The 19099-nt window shown below is 35.3% G+C and overlaps 1 protein-coding gene across 4 annotated transcripts in view; it reads left to right on the top strand.

Annotated features, from left to right (window-relative positions):
• Window positions 1-19099, top strand: part of LOC150105407 (sorting nexin-13-like) — a 599079-nt gene that overhangs the window by 370737 nt on the left and 209243 nt on the right. For all 4 annotated transcript variants that reach the window (XM_090394133.1, XM_090394134.1, XM_090394132.1 and 1 more), the window contains one exon: window positions 1370-1425. In XM_090394133.1, coding sequence (XP_090250259.1) covers window positions 1370-1425 — 56 coding nt within the window. The remainder of the gene's footprint in view (window positions 1-1369; window positions 1426-19099) is intronic.

Below are 19099 nucleotides of genomic sequence, written 5' to 3'. Positions count from 1 at the left end.
TTAACACACAAACTGGCCTATAATTAGACACTTCCAGTCTACTACCGCCCTTAATAAATAATTAACTACCCTATTTCTAAAATTTGGTTTATAAAAAAAGCCCAAGTTATGCCTTGATAAATCATTAGGCCATGTAAATAGAGACAAAATAGATATATATTGGTTTCTTCTTTCTTTCTTGAATTTAGACTATATATAGCTTATTCTACAAAATAGAACACGTGCTGTTGATGGATATGCTATATTGTAGCCTTAGCTGTTAACATTAATCCACAATAACCAAACTAACTCATTATACTTTCTTTACACATAAAAGAAATATGACACATTCCTTATATACACAGTAACAATGTCTATAAGTTTTTCTTAGCAAATACTCAGTACTCTAGTGAAGAAAAATGTTACCACTCTGTGATTTGATTCCATTTTCAATCTGTATATATGAAAATATAGCAAAAGAAAATTCAGTATTGCAGCCTTGTTATATATGAAATTCTGTGAGTAGAGTCACTCTTGTGAGTAATGGTCAGCTGAACAGTAGCTAGAAGAGGTGATAGATTGGTTACCATTTAAAATGTAAATAAATGAACTAATGCATGAAATTACAGAGTAGTGATACAATCATTGGTTCATGCTGGTATGGTTAGGAAGTCAACTGAATAAATTTATATGGAATAAGAGAGAAATTAGTCAAAACACTAAATTAACTATATACAAGACAATCTTCAAACCAGTTTTAAGTCTTTGATATGAGATATGAAAGTGCCAAGAAAGATTAGGGAAGTGACCAGATGGAATCACTGGCGAATCATATTAAAAACGAGGATATTAGGAAGGAACTTGACATTGTTAGCATTATTAGCAGAGCTAATCTTGGGTAGTATGGTTAATTAAACAGAATGGGACAGGAAAAGCTAGTAAAGCAAGTGGTTTTTTTTTTCTTTTTGCCAGGATGGTAGGAAAATGATATAGAGGAAGACTAAGTTCTAACTGGATTGATATAATAAGAAGTGTCTTAGAAGACTGAAATATAGGATCTGACAATATTTGAATCCTGATGATAATTTACATTTGGTATATTTAAGGTAGAAAGATATCAGCTACCAAAAAGATAGATAAATGTAGACCGGTGGGAAGGTAAGAGGAAGACTAGCTGCAAGATGAGAAAGAGTAGTAAAGTTGGAACAGGCAAATACCTAATCCTTGAAGAAAAGAAGCTTGCTTTTGTGGGTTTGTGTATGTGAAATATGTGGTTGCTAACTAGTAACAGTAATGTAGTACATTTTCTAGTTCATAAGCACATTTTTTTATGATTTTGACAAATCTAGATTGAATATTCTCATTCTGCCATTTTGTCTGATAATTTCAGTGGCCTGTTTTTCTCAAAGTAAAGTAGGAGAGGGAACTGAAGTGGAAGAAGAATTTGTAAGTATATATGGGTCTTTGGTGTTTTCCCATTCTTCTGTTGTAAGATTTGATGGTGAATTTTTCTGTAACTAATACAATAAAACACAAACTCCAGATGTCGACATCCCTAAGACAATTGTTGAATAACTTAATTTTCATAAAGAGTTGTACATTTTTATTCCTTAATACAGTATTACTTGTTTTTTAACATGTTAATGCTGTTCAGTGTCTTCACATGCTGCCACTGTCTGTGGGAACTTCCTTCAGTAGTTGCTTCCATTTGGGTGGATGCATTTCACTCAATTTATACAGTATGCATGTTAATTGGAACTTTTTTGGTAGAATTTTATTTATAAAATTAGCATTTGTGAACTGTCTTAATATCAAAAATCTCAAATACATTTCAAACTGATTTTTTAAGTTATATGTTAGACGACTGGTTTACTCAGTTGAAGTACATGTTTTTTAGGATTAAATGACTAGGAAACCGAGATGGGAAATGAAAAGCAAATTTTAATGGCAGACTCATATGGAGGTGGCAGGTTTTCTTCCTGAAACCTCAGTGTTTTTTTATCCTGCAACATGAACAAACAGGTCAGAAGAAGAAGACACACACAGTTATTAATCATAATACACTGGCCTTATAGCTTTGGTTACTTTTTATGCAGCTCCCACCCATGTAAAGTTTATTGTGAGCCTATAGTATATTTCTGCCATGGATTAACAACCCCCTTCAAAGCAAAATTGCTTTTGTTTCAGACATGAATTTTATTACTAAAAATGTATTTTTTATATATATATATATATATATATACACACACACACACATTGTATTTTCATATTTGAATATCGTCTTTCATATTATCAGGGAAAATGTAATTTTGTGTTGCAATATAAAATCAATGAATATATGCAAGCTTAAAATAAACATCATGCTATTATGTGAATTAGAAAGACGTAATGATTGTCACAATTTTTTCCTTTTGCTTTTGTCAGTGATATTGATAATGTTGTGTAAGTATCTAATCTCATGAAATCAATCAATGTGCATAGGTTTTGCAGAAGGAATGGTGTACAGTTTGTAGATCTGTGGACTGAATTTAACAGAAGGACTTATATAATGTTGATGGATTGTACTTAAATGGATTTGGAATTAAGTGTCTTGAGAAAGCATTGATCACTTAGTATGGAAGCACAAAGGCATGCAATCTAGCGCTATTAGGGTGAATGCAAGTGAACATGCATCTACCCATGAGCTGAATGAGTACGAAAAACCAAAAAATGTGAAATCTAGTTGGTCAGGTCACAGAATTAAATGTATTATCATTCCAAGGTTTAAAGATAATTGGGGCCCTAAGGGAATAATGCAGTTTATATATATTAGTGTTAAAAGTATCAGGAATAAGAGAGAACTTAGCATTGGTTGGAATAACTTCACCAAAAGTTATACACATTAGTGACATTTAGCTGAGAGCAGATTATGTAGTTACAGAGATGGAGTGTGAGGGATATAGTATTTTCAGGGAGGATAGAAAATAGACATGGAGAGGGGTGCTGTTGATGATTAGCAGATTGATTGCAAAAAGAATAAGAGATTAAGAGGGGTTGGTGTGGACTGAACTTTCTATATGGATATATTTTATATATCCATGGAATGGTCTGCTGCTCCAGAACATCTGTGGTGTAGATTGACGTATTTTCTATGTTCTTATTCATCTACACTATAGTGAAGGAGCCCACTTTTTGCAGTTAGCCTGCATTTTCCTCCCTACTAGGGTACTTTCATGTGCATTCTCAAGATGCCTTGTTTGACCGAGGCAAAAAGCTAAATAAATTTAGTTAATTATTAACTTTAGACATTTGTTTTTCCACTAAACAACACGAGTGAGTACAGATTGAGTAATCATTATGATTTCTTCATCTCTAAGGACATAGATTGGAGGGAGGTAAGGGTGCATGAGATGTTAATGGGATTTATTCACCTATTAGGAGATAATTATGTGAAACATCATGTGATATGGTGCGACTTAGGGTTTGAGAGTGCTGGATCTCATGGAAGTGATTGATAAGCTTCGGAGGCAGCTCAAAGCAGTGCATGGCATTAACAGTGCAAGGATGGATGTTAACAATGCATGGAAAATGGTAAAAGGATATATGAAGGAAGTAGTTTCAGACTATACCGAAGGTCAGGAGGATAAATGAAGTAGGAGTCAGTATTATCTAGGAGTCAGTATGCCTGAGTATTATCAATAAGTAGAAGTTGCAAAAAAAAAAAAAAAAAAGTTGAGAATATATAAGGAGAAATATGACAAACATCAGGGTGAGGAAGTCAAAATCAGATTATGAGAGGAAATTAGTCTTTCATACCAAAGGAAATACCAGCGAGTTCTTTTGCTCCATTGCAAATAAAGGGAAGAATGATTATCAAAGAATAACGTTAACAAACATTGATGGTAGGTAGTCAGGTGACAAGAGCAGAAGAAATAGTTGAATTACCAAGTGATGAATTTGGGGGGGGGGGGGGTATATATAGATGATTTTTGTGTTATCTTTTGTAATGTCAGGATGATAAAGGTTCATCCTTTGAAATGTTATTTGATTACAGATTCAGGTGTTCAACTCAGTATAAAAGTACCTTGTCTTAAAATATTTTAAGTGAAGTCAGAAATTGCTCCAATATATCTATCTATCTATATATATAGTTTAATTATTCACACATATTGATTATATTAGTTATATACAAATTCATTAGTCAACATATCTACAGAAGTTATTTTAAGTGTAAATTAATAATTAGTTTCCTGTTTTTTTTTTATATGTTAACTGAAACTGTAATAAATACTGTAATCTGCTTTCTTCATGGCATACAATTGTAATTCACTAATACATTTTCTAGCATCCTGGGTAGTCAAATTCATTCAAGCTTTGGGAGTCTTGTCATCATCATCACTTTCTTGTTCTTTCTATATCCTCTGATGTTTTGCTGCAATTTCATCCTCAAAATCTCCAATTTTATTGTAGTATCAGTAAATGTTTCTTCTTTAATACCACTAAATTCATATCTAGTTTGCTAAATTCTCTACCACAATTTTCCCTGTATAAATAGTCTGTCCACCTTATCAACACCTGCTTCTTGTTGATGTACATCAGCTCTAGTGTGAAATAATCAAGGTATACTGCACTTTGCATTTATACAGGATGTCCCAAAATTCACACAAGATTTAAATTTAGTGCCATTTGTGCGATAAAGTGTTGCCAATGAGAAAAAAAAGACAGCATGACAGCTGACGGTTCAGGGTTATTAAAAATGACCACACACAGCGAAGAGAGTTCATTGGATGGATTATGGAGCAACAACAAGTGGATGCTTATTTTTCGATCTTCAGCGATGAGGCTCGTTTTCATCTTGATGGCTTCGTTAATCGACCAAATTGTCTCATTTGGGGTTCAGAAAATCCACGAGTGATTGATTGTTGAGAAACAAATGAATCCACAACATGTCACTGTTTGGTGCGGATTTTGGGCTGGAGGCATCATCGGTCCATTCTTCTTCGAAAATGCGGCTGGTAAGGCAATAACAGTTAATGGTGCTCGCTATTGCCACATGATAATCCAGTTTTTTGTGCCTAAATTGCAAGATATGGATGTGGACGACATGTGGTTTCAACAAGACGGTGCCACATGCCATACAGCCCGAGAAACAATTCAATTACTGCATGAGTCATTTCCTGGTCATGTAATTTCCCGTTTTGGTGATCAGAATTGGCCTCCCAGATCATGTGACTTAACGGCGTTGGACTTTTTTCTTTGGAGGTTTTTGAAGTCTAAGGTTTATGCCAACAAGCCCACGACTACCCATGCCTTGAAGGAGGAAATTGAGCGCTGTATCAACGAAATTCAGCCACATTTATGCAAAACGGTCATGAAAAATTTTGACAAAAGAGTGCATATGTGCCAGCAAAGCTGTGGAGGCCATTTACCCGATATGCTATTCCATGCATAACCCTATACTGTATACTTTATGAATCAAAATTATCAAAATTACTTCTTGCGTGAATTTTGGGACACCCTGTATATATATGACCATTTGGGAGAAGCATTATTTCCATGCTGGTGGCCATGATGTTAATTATCGTATCCTGTGATTTGCTTGTGATTTCACAATAATACATGTGCTGCTAACCCACTTAAAGTTAAACCACAAGAAAATAGAAACATCTGAATGTTTCTGTTTTTGTTGTTATTGTTGTGAGAAGAGAGAATTTTAGGTAAAGTGATTTCTGAGAATTTCTTTATCATTTAATACAAAACATCAGAATTAGATTTTGTCCTACTGCATTAAATTAAAAAGAAAAATTTCAAATATTTTTGCAGTAGCTTATAAAGATATTTAAATTTTGGTATTTGGAATTTCTGCCACATAATTTTAAGCTTTGTCAAGCTATAATCTACACTCATTTGTTATAGCTACAGGAATGATTCACTCAAGATCAGAACATCTACGTAACATATGTGTACTTTTTTGAAATAATAATAATAAAAATAATAATTATTATTATTATGGGTATATCTGGAGTCTGATGATGCATTTTAGGAGACCCACACTATCCTTTATACACACAATACCTACCACACCTCTTCTTAAAATCATTCACTGTCTAGGCATTCACAGCTACTTCTGACAGTTCATTCCACTCGTTCACCACTCTCCAAGCAAAAAAATCTAGTCTGTGCACTCTTACTAACCATAATTTTATACAACTTCCATGGTTAACCCAAGTTCTCTCTCTGTTCGTTATTTATTGAAAAATTTCTTTTATAGAACCCCATTAGTAACTTATAAGTCTCTACCATGTCCCCTCTTTTCCCACCTATCAACTAAACTTTGTAACCACACACACATTCAACCTATTCTCATAAGGAGTATTTGATAGACCTATCACCAACTTGGTCACTCATCTTTGAATCCTCACCACCACCATTGTAACCAAATCAATATATGGTAATCAAGATGCCAAATCATAGCAAATCAAATCAAAGAGGGATAATAACTCCTCTATCTTTATTTGTTAATTTGTTTTTCATCATTCAAATAATCAATTGAGCTATTTTGTCAAGTTTGACAATATGCCCTCTGAACTTCAACTGTCTACCAATATCCCCAAATTTCTGGCCTCATCAATTTCCTGAAATTCAGTATCTTCCATGTGATACACAATATGTAATGCAGTCATCCCTCAACTTATGTCCTTTTGAAGATACATCCATGATCCCATAAGGAAATAAATAACATTTTTGGCTATACTTTCGAAAAAGACGCAAGCGAGCGCAAGGTAAAGCATGCATAATGGCATCAGTGCTTTCAGCAGCAACCTCCTTCGGCAGCCGGCACATGTCTTCAACAGTTCCTCTGTTGATTTTGTGTTTGAGAAATGGGTTATTTGTGTATTTATCGTTAATTATTTCGTGATGTTTTGTGCAACATGGCCCCTATACATACAATCAAAAAACCTAGTGATGAATCACAGAAAAAGAGGCGAGCAATTGATCTTGAAATGAAGTTGCAAGTTATAAAGCAACATGAAGCTGGTAAGCCTATCAATGTGATTGCACATGACTTTGGATGGTCTTGTTCTACAGTGACAACCATTTTGAAAAATAAGGATAAAATTGTAGAGGCTGTAAAAGGATCTGCTTCCAATAAATCGACGATAGTGACGAAACAATGACAAGGTTCCTATCGGTGATATGGAAAAGTTACTTGCATCATGGATAGAGGACCTGAACCATAACCGCTAAGGCACTAAGTCTCTTCAACATGTTGAAGGAGAGAGCAGAACCCAATTATGACTACGAATTCAGCGCTTTTTCCGGTTGGTTCATGAGATTCGAGCAGCATTTTGCGCTGCATAATGTGAAAATGTATGGGAATCTGCAAGTGCTGAGAAGGCTGCCAAAGAGTTTGTGGAAAAATTCGATAAAATTATTATGGAGGAAAATATTTAATATGGATGAGATGTCCTTGTTTCGGAAAAATATGTCCGAGCGGACATTCATCCACAAAAAGCTAAAATATATACCTTTCAAAGCTCTTAATGCCGTATTACAATTCTGTTATGCGTAATGTGGCTGGATATAAACTGAAACCATTTGTAATATGGCACAGTGAGAATCCACGAATCTTCAAAAATATTAAGAAGCATACTCCCAGTTCATTATCAGAGCAATGAGAAGTCATGGATGACTCAAAAATTGTTTGAAGATGCCTTAATCAACTGTTATGCGAGTGAAATAAAAAAACTATTGTGTGAAAGAAAATGTAGAATTTAAAATTTTATTCTAGATAATGCTCCAGGTCATCCATCTTATACATCTTTTAGCGGTGATCTTCACCAAGGTTATTTCTCCCTCTAAATGCTACTTTGTTGATCCAACCGATCAATCAGGGAGTTCTTGCAGTGTTTAAGGCTTATTATCTACGGAGAACTTTTTCACAGGCCATTTCTGCTACTGAAGAAAATGACCACACTCTCAATTCTGGAAAACATTCAATATTTATCATGCTATTAAAAATATTGCTGTGGCTTGGGAGGACGAAGTGACCTCTCAATGTATGAGTGGCATATGAAAAAAGACATTAAAAAGGTTTGTGCATGATTTTGGAAGTTTGTAATATTGGGCCTAGCAAACAATCTGAATCTCGAAGTGAATGATGACGACGTAATTCAACTCATAGAAAGTTCCCCTGAAGAGATGACAAACGAAGAATTGGTCAAACTGGAGGAACAACTGTTGCAGAAGAGGAAAAACAAGAAAAGGAAGAGGGTAAAGAGAAACAGGAAGAGGTAGTTAAACAATTTACAGTGAAGGGTCTTTCAGAAATGTTCTTTGCAGTTAGCAATGTTTCTCAAAATGGCTGAAGACATGCACCACAATGTTGAAGACTACTTAATAATAGAAACGAAAGTACATGATAAGTTTACTTACTATGGGCAAATATATGATGAAAAGAAGAAGAGGAATAAGCAAAGCACATTGGTCATTTTCATCAAAAAACAAAGGTTACACCAGAAGAGCCACAGCCTGAACGTTCACACAGGGAAGGTAATGAAGATGTGGTTGTGGAGGAAGATTTGGGTGACTATTCTCCTGTTTTATAGTGGCAGTAACACACACAGTACAATTTTATAATAAGGTTTAAAAATTAAAATGACAGTATAATTATTGCAGTTAAGTCTCTAACCCCTATAACTCTGGTGATTTGATGTATCGACTTACGTCTCCTTCCAGATGGAACAGAACCCAGGCGTAAGTCGAGGAATGACTGTATTTTCAATTCAAAGTGTTATAATGGGGGGGGGGTAATTGTAAATTATGTTATTTACTATTTATTACGTTTATTACTTATTTTAACTTCAATTCTATTGGCTGCACCATTAGTTATATTCCCTCTCTTTTGCTTTATTATCCTTGTTATCTTTATTGTTGACTGTGCTGTTGTTAAATTAATATTTGCTTCTAATATGATTCTTTATCACTTTACTTAAGCTAATATTACCTTAATTTTGATCCTCTTTTATCCTTTCTTAAATCTGCCCCTTGTTCCTGCTGCATGCAAAGCAGACCTTAAGGTTTCTAATGTGTCCAACTTGTGATTAGCATTTCACCAAAATTCTCTTTCTTCTCAATTAGACAAATTTGTTTGATTATCGACTGCACGAGTCTAATTGAATTAACATGTTGCTGCCAGCTACAAGTATACGCGTATGACGCTTACCGCCGGCAACGAGATTACTGTGCTGACCTTGAAGAAGTGAAAATGCTTGGCTTGTGGAGCTAGCATCAAAACTGTGTATTCTCATAGATGGTATATGCTCTGCACAAGCCAACTACGAGTATACTCCTATGACGCTTACCACCAGCAACGAGATTACCGTACTGACCTTGAAGTGAAATTGCTCGGCGTACGGGAACAGACTATGCCGAAGTAGCGTGGCAGCGAATGTGTTAATATAATCTGAGAACTTCAGGAAAAGGAACATTGGCAAATCTTACAGCTAAATTACATTTACTCATGCAGTTTAATCGTGCCGATTTTCTATCAATTTGCATACAGGTTTGCAATGTTTTAGAGACAGGGCATTGGCAAAAGATCAGGCAAGGTTATTAAACTAATACAACACATTTATTACTAACTGGTAAGATGTTACAAAATAATACATTCATGAGGATTACTATTTTTTTAATCATTACTATACTGAAATGGCTTAACATTCATTAATTGTTAAACACATAGCTTCTGTGTAACTTTGGCACTTTGCTTAACACATTTACAAGGTAAGAGCAATTATTCCCTTATTTCTAATCTAATTTAGCTCCTTACGTGATCATAACCATATTACCCTAGTATATTTACAAAACTATGCATAATTTCACACCAACTCCTTTCTATTATCACAATTATCACGTATGCTAATACTAATCCTATGCATCTACAATTAAGGAAAAAAAAAACATTGAAGCACTCCTACTCACAGTAACCTTTCCATTCATAGTTCAAATACATGAATAAATTTTTAGTCTGGATTTTCTTGCTTCTGTTTCTCTACTTCAAGGTACCATAGTCATGTAGGCACTCCATAGATGACTGTGGTACTCTCAATGAGAGTTGCGGGCGATATCCTTTCTTTGGACTTCCTACGATGACGGCTGTTTCTACCCTCGCTGGTCTGTATCGGGGAGAACTCACATCCATGTGGCAGGTCTCATCCTGGGAACAGTCCAATAATATTGGGGAGATATCCTGTTGACATATTCGCTATGATCTTCCAGTCATTAGAAAAGGAACGGCCGAAGTCTCCGTCACAACCTTGGGTAATAGCCTTCTCCTCTTCCTTTCATGCATTGAAGCAGGAACCCCACAGGTACGGCCTTGTCTCCTCACATCCGGAATTGGATCCTCTGATAAGGGAAGTGAAAAAAGGAGATAATCTGTTACCTCTCATTCCCCTTAAATATCTTTGTTTCAATACTGAAGTTTCCGTGATTGCCCCGTGGTGTGATGACATCACTTCGACCCTTTCCCTTCAAACATCTTTAATGTGGGCGCCTATTTTTGTTCGCAAGACTTTGCGAACTTTTACTTTTGTTGATTCATTTTCCTAATCTTGTTTAATCCTCTCTCTTTCATTTTTCATACAACTTCCAACAGGAAATATTTTATGTACTTTACAAGAATATGAGGTATTATTTAAATATTATTTTAACTTTACACTTTACATTATATATACATGTGTTTGAAATCCCTGTAAAATTGAACTTGATCAAGTTAACTAGTTTTACTTGTCGTGCGAAATTTTACAAAAGTGCATGACCTTATATTTTGCAGTATTAAATTGACAATCTTTATCCTTCACCCACAATGCCAGTTTATGTAAATGAACCTGTAGGATATCTACATTGCCTTTATCAACTGTTTCCCCTCCCCATTTTTGCATCATCAGCAGACAACTGGGGAGGAAAACAGTCACCAAGTTTCCAGTCACACTGTGAAGTGTGACTGGAAACTTAGAAAGCTGTGTTATGGAGCAACAAATCATTCTACACCCTCTATGAGCAGCTGGATGGGTGTGGCTAATTCCCAGTGAATGTCTCTTACCAGAATGCATAACCCAACTTTGAAATTTCGAGGTGGTAGTGTGATGGGCCTGTTTTTCTTGGTTTGATCTCAGACCTCTGTTTGAACATTGAACTCCAAGAGGTATCTGGACAATGCAATGCTTTTTACTTTGTGGTGTTTCTGTGGAACTGACCATTATCTCTTTCAGCAAGACAATGCACCATGCCATAAGGCTGCTGCTGTAACTGTGTTGTTTGTGGACACATTTTTTTCCTATATCATTACTATACACATTGAAGAATGGTACCCTAGTACAAAGTACTGATACATCCTCTACTAATCATGTTGATTCTCCTAGATTCCACTCTACCGTATAATTCTTTGATCTGTCAGCCGTTCTGCTACCCATGACGCTAGCTTCATATTCACTCCTTGCTGCAACTTTTGTGATAGCTTTCCATGCGGTATTCTGTCAAATACAATTGTGTGTGTGTGTGTGTATGTATGTGTGTCAGGTGATAATTTATTTATATTTTTATATTTATATTAATTTATATTTTTGATAATTAACAATAATTGTGATTATTGTAAATTAAGAAATTATATATGTGATCTTAGAAATGATTAGGCAGTATTAATTTTTAAAAAACAAATAACATTTCTGTTTAGAATATCTGCTAATCAACCAAAAGAATGAAAGCAAACAAATTTTTATGTATAGTGAACTATTGATTGGAAGTTCTTTAGTGTTCCTTTTGGGACACGTTCCTTCTGTTTCTTTCTCAACAGTATCACAAATGTGAGATACAAATCTCACCTTTCAGCTTGTTTCTAGGGCATCGATCATAAAAATTCAATAATATTAATAATGCCTAAAAATAATGCCATGTCTGGAAGTCATTGAAAGTGGTGACTGGAATAATTAGATTGCAATAATTGGACTTTTGGAAACACCTGCTTCAGCATATTAATTTTATTTATTTTCATGAAATGGTAAAATGACAGATTTCTAATATACATGAAATATTCCCTATGGAAAATTTCAAGTTAGTAAAAAATTACACAAAAAAATCCCTCTGTTGTATTTTTTAAGCTAATTGTGAAAGACTAACAGTCCTCTGAAATATAAATTTGTGATAATTTAATTAACAGTCTTGCAATTTAATATCATTTGTTCTTCATAAAAATAGAACAATAATGTATCTTATTTTCCAACTTTACCTGTTCCATATTCCAAATATATGGCAAGTGTATTATACCTTTGTGAGGAAAGGGGTGTTCAAATCATTTATTTCATAAAATATTTGAAAATATGGTTCCATAAATATTTAAAATAGTTATTTCTTAATACATAATTATACTTATATAAAACAGTTATTTTTTAATTATAGTACTTCACTGACTAAACTGTCCCCAAATGTTAGTTGTTGAACTATCAATAAATGCTACTGGTCATATGAAAAGAGGAGAATAAGTTTAACACTTGTTCTTCTTCTCCTCTTTGGATCATAGTGTGATCTGAGTCATGTAGAAACTGATTCATCTCCTGATCATATGAGGGTGACTCTTAATTAAACATCAGAAAAATGAGGTGTGACCATTTACATTTCAGAAATAAGAGAAGGTTATGGTTATGACAATGGCTAGTTGGCTGATTGCTACACATTCAGTTAATATTACAAAGGCTGCTGTACATGAAATTATTATTATTTAGGCCTCCAAGGAGTCAAAAGACTCATCGCAGGAGGTCCCTCCTAGGAAACACAAAGTCTATCATACCACTCGTTGACTGTTCTTGCTCTCACCACTCCATCAGGCATTGCATTCCACGGTTCAACCACCCTCCATGCAAAGAAACCACTTCTCACCCTCTTGCTCACAGTTTCCTTTCGTAGCTTCCAGGGATGGCCCCTTGTCATCACTCCTTCCCGTTGTTCAACTAAGCGAAAGAACTCCCCAGTGTCAACCCTGTAACCACCTCTCAATCTTAAAAGCCTCAATCATATCACCTCTCCTTCTATCCACCAATGTAATGGAGACTTACTATATGCTAAAAACGTAGCATTGGCTGCTTGAAATAGAACATTCTTATATGCTCAGTCACATTTTAAGCTGTGTATTACCTTAAATTAATTTTAGGCAATCTTGAATTGCTTACCTTAATGGTAGCTTTAGATTCACCTAATTCTGTATCTCAAGTCTTATTTCAATTACAGTTTATTGTTACAATACATGCTAGTATGTTTTCTTGAGTACAGCACTTGAGATTTCTCTGTGAACAACAGCTCAAGGGAGTTATGATAGTTATTAGTGAGTGCATTGCTTCATTCTCGTGGACAATGATAATAACCCTTTTGTATATCTCAGAATTGGACAAGCTAAATGAAATCTCTACTTGGTTTGAAAACATGGGATTATTCTCAATAAGAAGATTGTCCTTTGGACTTGTAAACATGGCATATGCTTATTTTTGGCAAGGATGTTAATTAGTTCTGTTCAGTGAATTGTTTTCTACTCTAATACCATTAGAAATTTGCAGTATCTTGCAGGTTTCTGCTTGCAATTTGTTGTATTTTTATTCTTCAATTTTATTTTGAATTTTACAACTTGAAATTTCCACAACTTGAATTTTACAACTTCTTCCATTTCTTTCCTTTCCTTCTTTTTATGATGAAGACATCCTATCTTCTTTATGGCTGATGACAATGAGGTTGGGCAAAGGAGAACTTTTGGCCTTCTTACCCTGATGAAGACCACAAAGACAAACTTAAGCAGAAAAAGAAAAACTTAAGAAAAAGTGTGTTCAAGTGAGTCCTACTGTCCTCTCTCTCTCAGCTTCTTATATTGCTATGTCTTACTCTATACACGTATATACATATTACTGTGTATGCATGCATAACATGTGTCCCCTTTATATGCAACTACGATTATTCTTTCATGAGTGGTGCTGCAATTGACAATCATGAGATATGTGATTTGTCATCTTTGAAATACTTATTATTCTAATTGCTTATAAGAGTTCAGTTACTGCAAAATTTTCCTGGAATGAAACCAATAAAATAGTTTTTTAAATAAATTATTTAATAAATATAAAAAAGAATAAAACTGAATTCTTACACAAGTACGTACTCAAACCCAACAGCAGCAGAATACTAATGATGCCTAAAATCAGAACTCCCTGGTGGACACAGGAAGTTAGAGAGGCATTGAAGGAAAAGAAGAAAGCATATCAAAAGTTCCTGTCAAATAAGTCAGCTTGTGTTCTTAGAGAATACAGAGACAAATGCAAGAAACTTTTTCTAACATGTAAGAAAGTTTTAAAGCGAATACTCGCAGATGTAAACTATAGACTAAAATACACAAAGAATATTGAAGAAAAAATGAAAGAGTTTGAGAACAGGAATCAAACCTTGGAGATTCAGTGGCAAACTCTGAAGAAAACATTGATTGATTCTGCCAGAGAGGCATGTGGTGAAGTTTGTCTGCAAGGATAAAAAAAATCAGAACTCCCTGGTGGACACAGGAAGTTAGAGAGGCAGTGAAGGAAAAGAAGAAAGCATATCAAAAGTTCCTGTCAAATAAGTCAGCTTGTGTTCTTAGAGAATACAGAGACAAATGCAAGAATGCTAAACACTGTAAAACTAGCTAAACAAAAGTCATGGGAGGACTTTGGCAAGAATATAGAAAATAAATATCAAGAAGGTGGCAAAATATTCTGGAGGTTGTTGAAGAAGCTTAGGAATGGAGGAAAGAGTGCCGTAAAAGGAGTTAGAGATGATAAAGGGGACGAAAACGGGAGAAAAAGATATCCTTGAAGTATGGAGTAATTACTTTGAAAAGCTGCTAAATGAAACAAGCAGTGATGACAGCACAGTGGTAAAAAACACTGACCAGGCATGCAGTCAGGAATACATATCCATACTTGAAGTAGAAAAAGCCATCGAAGGCTTGAAATGTGGAAAGGCAGCAGGAGTAGATGATATTCGATAATATCATCTACTCCAGAAATGCTGAAGTATGGTGGTATAAGAGTCTTACAGTGACTGCACTGCATAGTTCAGAAAGCCTGGACACAGGGACGAATTCCCGATGATTGGAGTAGAGCTCTCATAGTACCCATATATAAAAAAAAGGGAAATAAAACTGAATGTGAGAATTACAGAGGTTTTTCCCTACCGAGTGTTCTGGCAAGATCTATGCAAGTATACTTGAGAAACGGTTGAGAAGAAGTGTGGAAGAAAAGCTTGGTGAAGAACAAGCTGGATTCAGGCCAAATAGAGGCTGTCAGGATCAGATCTTCACTTTACGCCAAATAGTCGACAAAGCATGGGAATATAACAGAGATCTGTATTTTAGTTTTGTCGATTTGGAAAAGGCATATGACAAGGTGCCAAGAGAGAAGCTATTCAATACTAAGTATTGCTTGATATAATGTCATATTGACACCATATAATGAGACATTATATCAAGCAATACTCAGTCTTTATTTGAGTTGTAAGTCAGCAGTTAGAATTGAAGGAAGTACAGGAAGATGGTTTAATGTTAAATCTGGTGTGAGACAAGGATGTACATTATTCCCTCTGTTATTCATTATCTATATGGATCACATTATGAAGGAAAGTGGTATTAAGCATGATATCAGAATTGGAGATGTTAATGTCAGCTGTTTGCTTTATGCGGATGATGTTATACTTCTAAATAAATCCACTACAAGTCTGCAAGATTCTCTGACTAAATTGAATAGCTGTTGTAATAGATATGGTATGAAGGTCAGCAATAAAAACACAAAGACAATGAAAATAGGCAGAATCATTGAAAATGTCAACTGTGTTGTGAATGGAGAACCTGTAGAACAAGTGAAACATTTCAGCTACTTTGGCAAGATTTTTACTGAAGATGGTAAATTAAATATAGAAATAGACAACAGAATCAGCAAAGCTGGTATGGTAGAAAGTCAGTTGAATAAATTCATATGGAATAAGAGAGAAATTAGTCGGAACACTAAATTAGCTGTATACAAGACGGTGTTCAAACCAGTTTTAACTTTTGGATCTGAGAGCTGGGTCAGAAGTAAAACACTTGACCAAAGACTAGAGACTGCAGATATCAGAGTCCTGAGAAAGATTATAGGCATGAACAGATGGCATCAATGGCAATATCATATTAAAAACAAGGATATTAGGAAAGAACTTGACGTTGTCAACATCGAGGAATGCGTTAGCAGATCTAATCTCAGGTGATATGGTCACTTAAACAGAATGGGCAAAGAAAGATTAGCAAAACAAGTGTTCTTTGCCAGGTTGGCAGGAAAACGACCCAGATTAAGACCAAGATATAGGTAGATTGATACGGTACAAAGTGCCTTAGACGATAGAAATATAAGATCTGATAATGTTGGAGTCTTGACAAGTGACAGACTGATTTGGAGGAAAATTGTAGATAGGAAGTTAGTAATGATGTAATTTTTTTCATCTAGTACTATCATATCCTTACACCCCTTGAGAAGTACATGGCAGGAATTTGATGATGATGATAATCTTTAGGCATTATTTAGTATTTTGGCATATTTTTAGTATTTTCCCACAAGTGTGCCAATCATGGAAACTTTTAAAACTCACATTGTGAAAAGAAAAAGAAGGATATATCTTGAATGATGAAGTATTTTCTTATATTAGTTTGAATTTTCAAGATTAGAAACACAACACTCACATTTTGAAACATTTAACATTTTAAAAATAATGTAAAAGTTTAGCAATGTGCAGAATGCAAATAACTTAATTACAATAATTACCAAATGTTATAGCAATAATCTAGAAGAATAATATAAGTAAGATGGCTGAGTTGTGTGAGGCAAAGTGGGTTCAATTTGTAAATCTGTGGAGTGAATTTGAAGGGGAGTTGAAATGATATAAAGCTCATGGATTACATTTAGATGGGTTAGGTGTTAGGCATTTAGAAAGGCTGTTGTTTTCTAAGAAGGCACAGAGTCAAGAAATTAATGTAGCAAATGATCAATCTACCTGTGAAATCAGATAGCACAAATCAACAGATTGTATGGCAGGAGGAAGATGGATATGAGGTTGAAAATATGGTTGCAGCAACAGCACACGATGATGGAATGTATATAGGTGAGGATGAGACAGGTAGGAATGGAAATTGCACTCAGGATCAGAGTAACGGGAGTGTTCAAACTGAAGAGAGAGAGAGAGAGGCGTAGTATAGCAGCTAAATTAGAGAATGTTGGTGCTGGTAGAATGGCTTCAAACACACAGGGATTGTTATGTTTATACACAAATGTAAGGAGTATTTTGAAACAAGAGAGCTGAGTTGTTGTATTGATTGAGATGGTATACCCAAAAATAATTGAAATAAGTGAAACTAGGTTGTCTAAGGAGGATGTGATGTCGGGAATAGAATTAGAAGGATATATAATTTTCTGGAATGATAGAGATGCGAAAAGAGGAGGGGAGAGAGTTGTTAATGATTGTAGAGGAATTGTGGCTGCAAAGTGCGGAAGTTGATAGTGCATGCACAGATTTTGAATCTGTGTGGTGCGAAGTTGAAGTAAACAGGTTAGTATATCTGATCGGATGCTGTTATAGGCCAGGGAATGCAGAGAATACTGATTGCACATTAATGTTTAAGCAAATTAGTTGGGTATGTAAAAAGAAAGTGATCCTGATGGGAGACTTTAATTACAAGAATATAGACGGGAAGGAGGAGATAGTGTATGGGAACAAGGAGAGTGAGTTTGTTGAATTTCTGAGAGATAAGTATCTTAAACAGAATGTGATTGAAGCAAGTTGAGGCTTTAATGTTTTGGATTTAGTGATAACTTCACAAGTTGTTGTTGTATGTGAAATGTTGACACTGCTGGTGGTTGGTGAGAGTGATTATGAGGTATTGGGAAGTGATGAAACAAGAAAAGTTTACTGCCAAAAATGGATACATGATGAAGTATAAAACAGGTGATTATAGGAAACTCTGTAGTCAGTTAGCATCAGTACATTGGGTAGATGAGCTGAGCAGAAGAGATGTTGACAATGCATGGAAAGTCACAAGGCAGTATCTGAGAAAAGCAATGTATGACTGCACACCAAGGGTTAAGCAAGTAAATAGAGTAGGAGTGAAATGGATGAACAGTGAAATCAAGCAAGCTGTGCTGGAAAAGAAAATGTTATGGAGGAGATACAAGACGGTTGGTTCTGATCAGATCCATGAAGAATATAAAGTGCAGGTTAGAAAGGTGACGAGCATGGGAAAGAAAGAAAAGGTGCAGCAGGAGAGAAGAACGGCTAGTCAGGCCAATGTTAACTCACAGGAATTTTTCTACTACATGGCAAGTAAGACAAAGAATAATAATAATAATAATAATTATTTGTGACACCTCCAAGGAGTCCGAAGACTCGTCGCAGGAGGACACCTACAACTGTCTCAACTACTACACCGAACCTCTACTACGAATCATCTCCATCAATGCCATCTACCGCCCACCTCCACCACTACCACAACTAGTATTTTTTTTTCTGTAAATTGTGTGTGTTCTGAAGGGCTGATTTGTCTGTATGCGGGATGAAAAACCCGAGTTTCCGAGAGAAAAAACCCTGCTACCTCCGTATGAGATCAGCTAACTCACCTTCGATTGAAATCGTCCAGATAAAGAGTCCTCCCGTCGCAATGAGAATCGATCTTAGGCCTATTCCAATCGAAGGGCGCAATGTACCGTCGTTCTTCCAATTGCGCTACGGAGGCGCTTAATTATGGACGATTAACACTGGTGGATAGTCATGGCAGCAGACTAACAGCTGCAAAGGATATAGTGGAATTATTGAATGAGCACTTTATCAGCATATATCATACTGGTGTAAATGATCCAGTGCAATATATAGAAGAGAATTAAGTATTTGGAGAATTGGAAATGAAAGAAACAGAGCTATATCAGATTTTGGTTGGGTTAGATGTGAATAATGCTGTGGGAATGGATGACATATCACCATGTATTCTTAAGGAATGTATACAACAATTACTATGCCCTTGACCTGGTTATTTAATATAAGTCTTGCAGTGAATAGG

The sequence above is a fragment of the Typopeltis vanoorti genome, chromosome 6, assembly GCF_054136105.1.
Source record: "Typopeltis vanoorti isolate ZY-2024b chromosome 6, IOZ_Tvanoo_1.0, whole genome shotgun sequence".
Classification (NCBI taxonomy): domain Eukaryota; kingdom Metazoa; phylum Arthropoda; class Arachnida; order Uropygi; family Thelyphonidae; genus Typopeltis; species Typopeltis vanoorti.
Note: the sequence above shows the minus strand (reverse complement) of the source record. Positions and strands in the feature narration are given on the sequence as shown.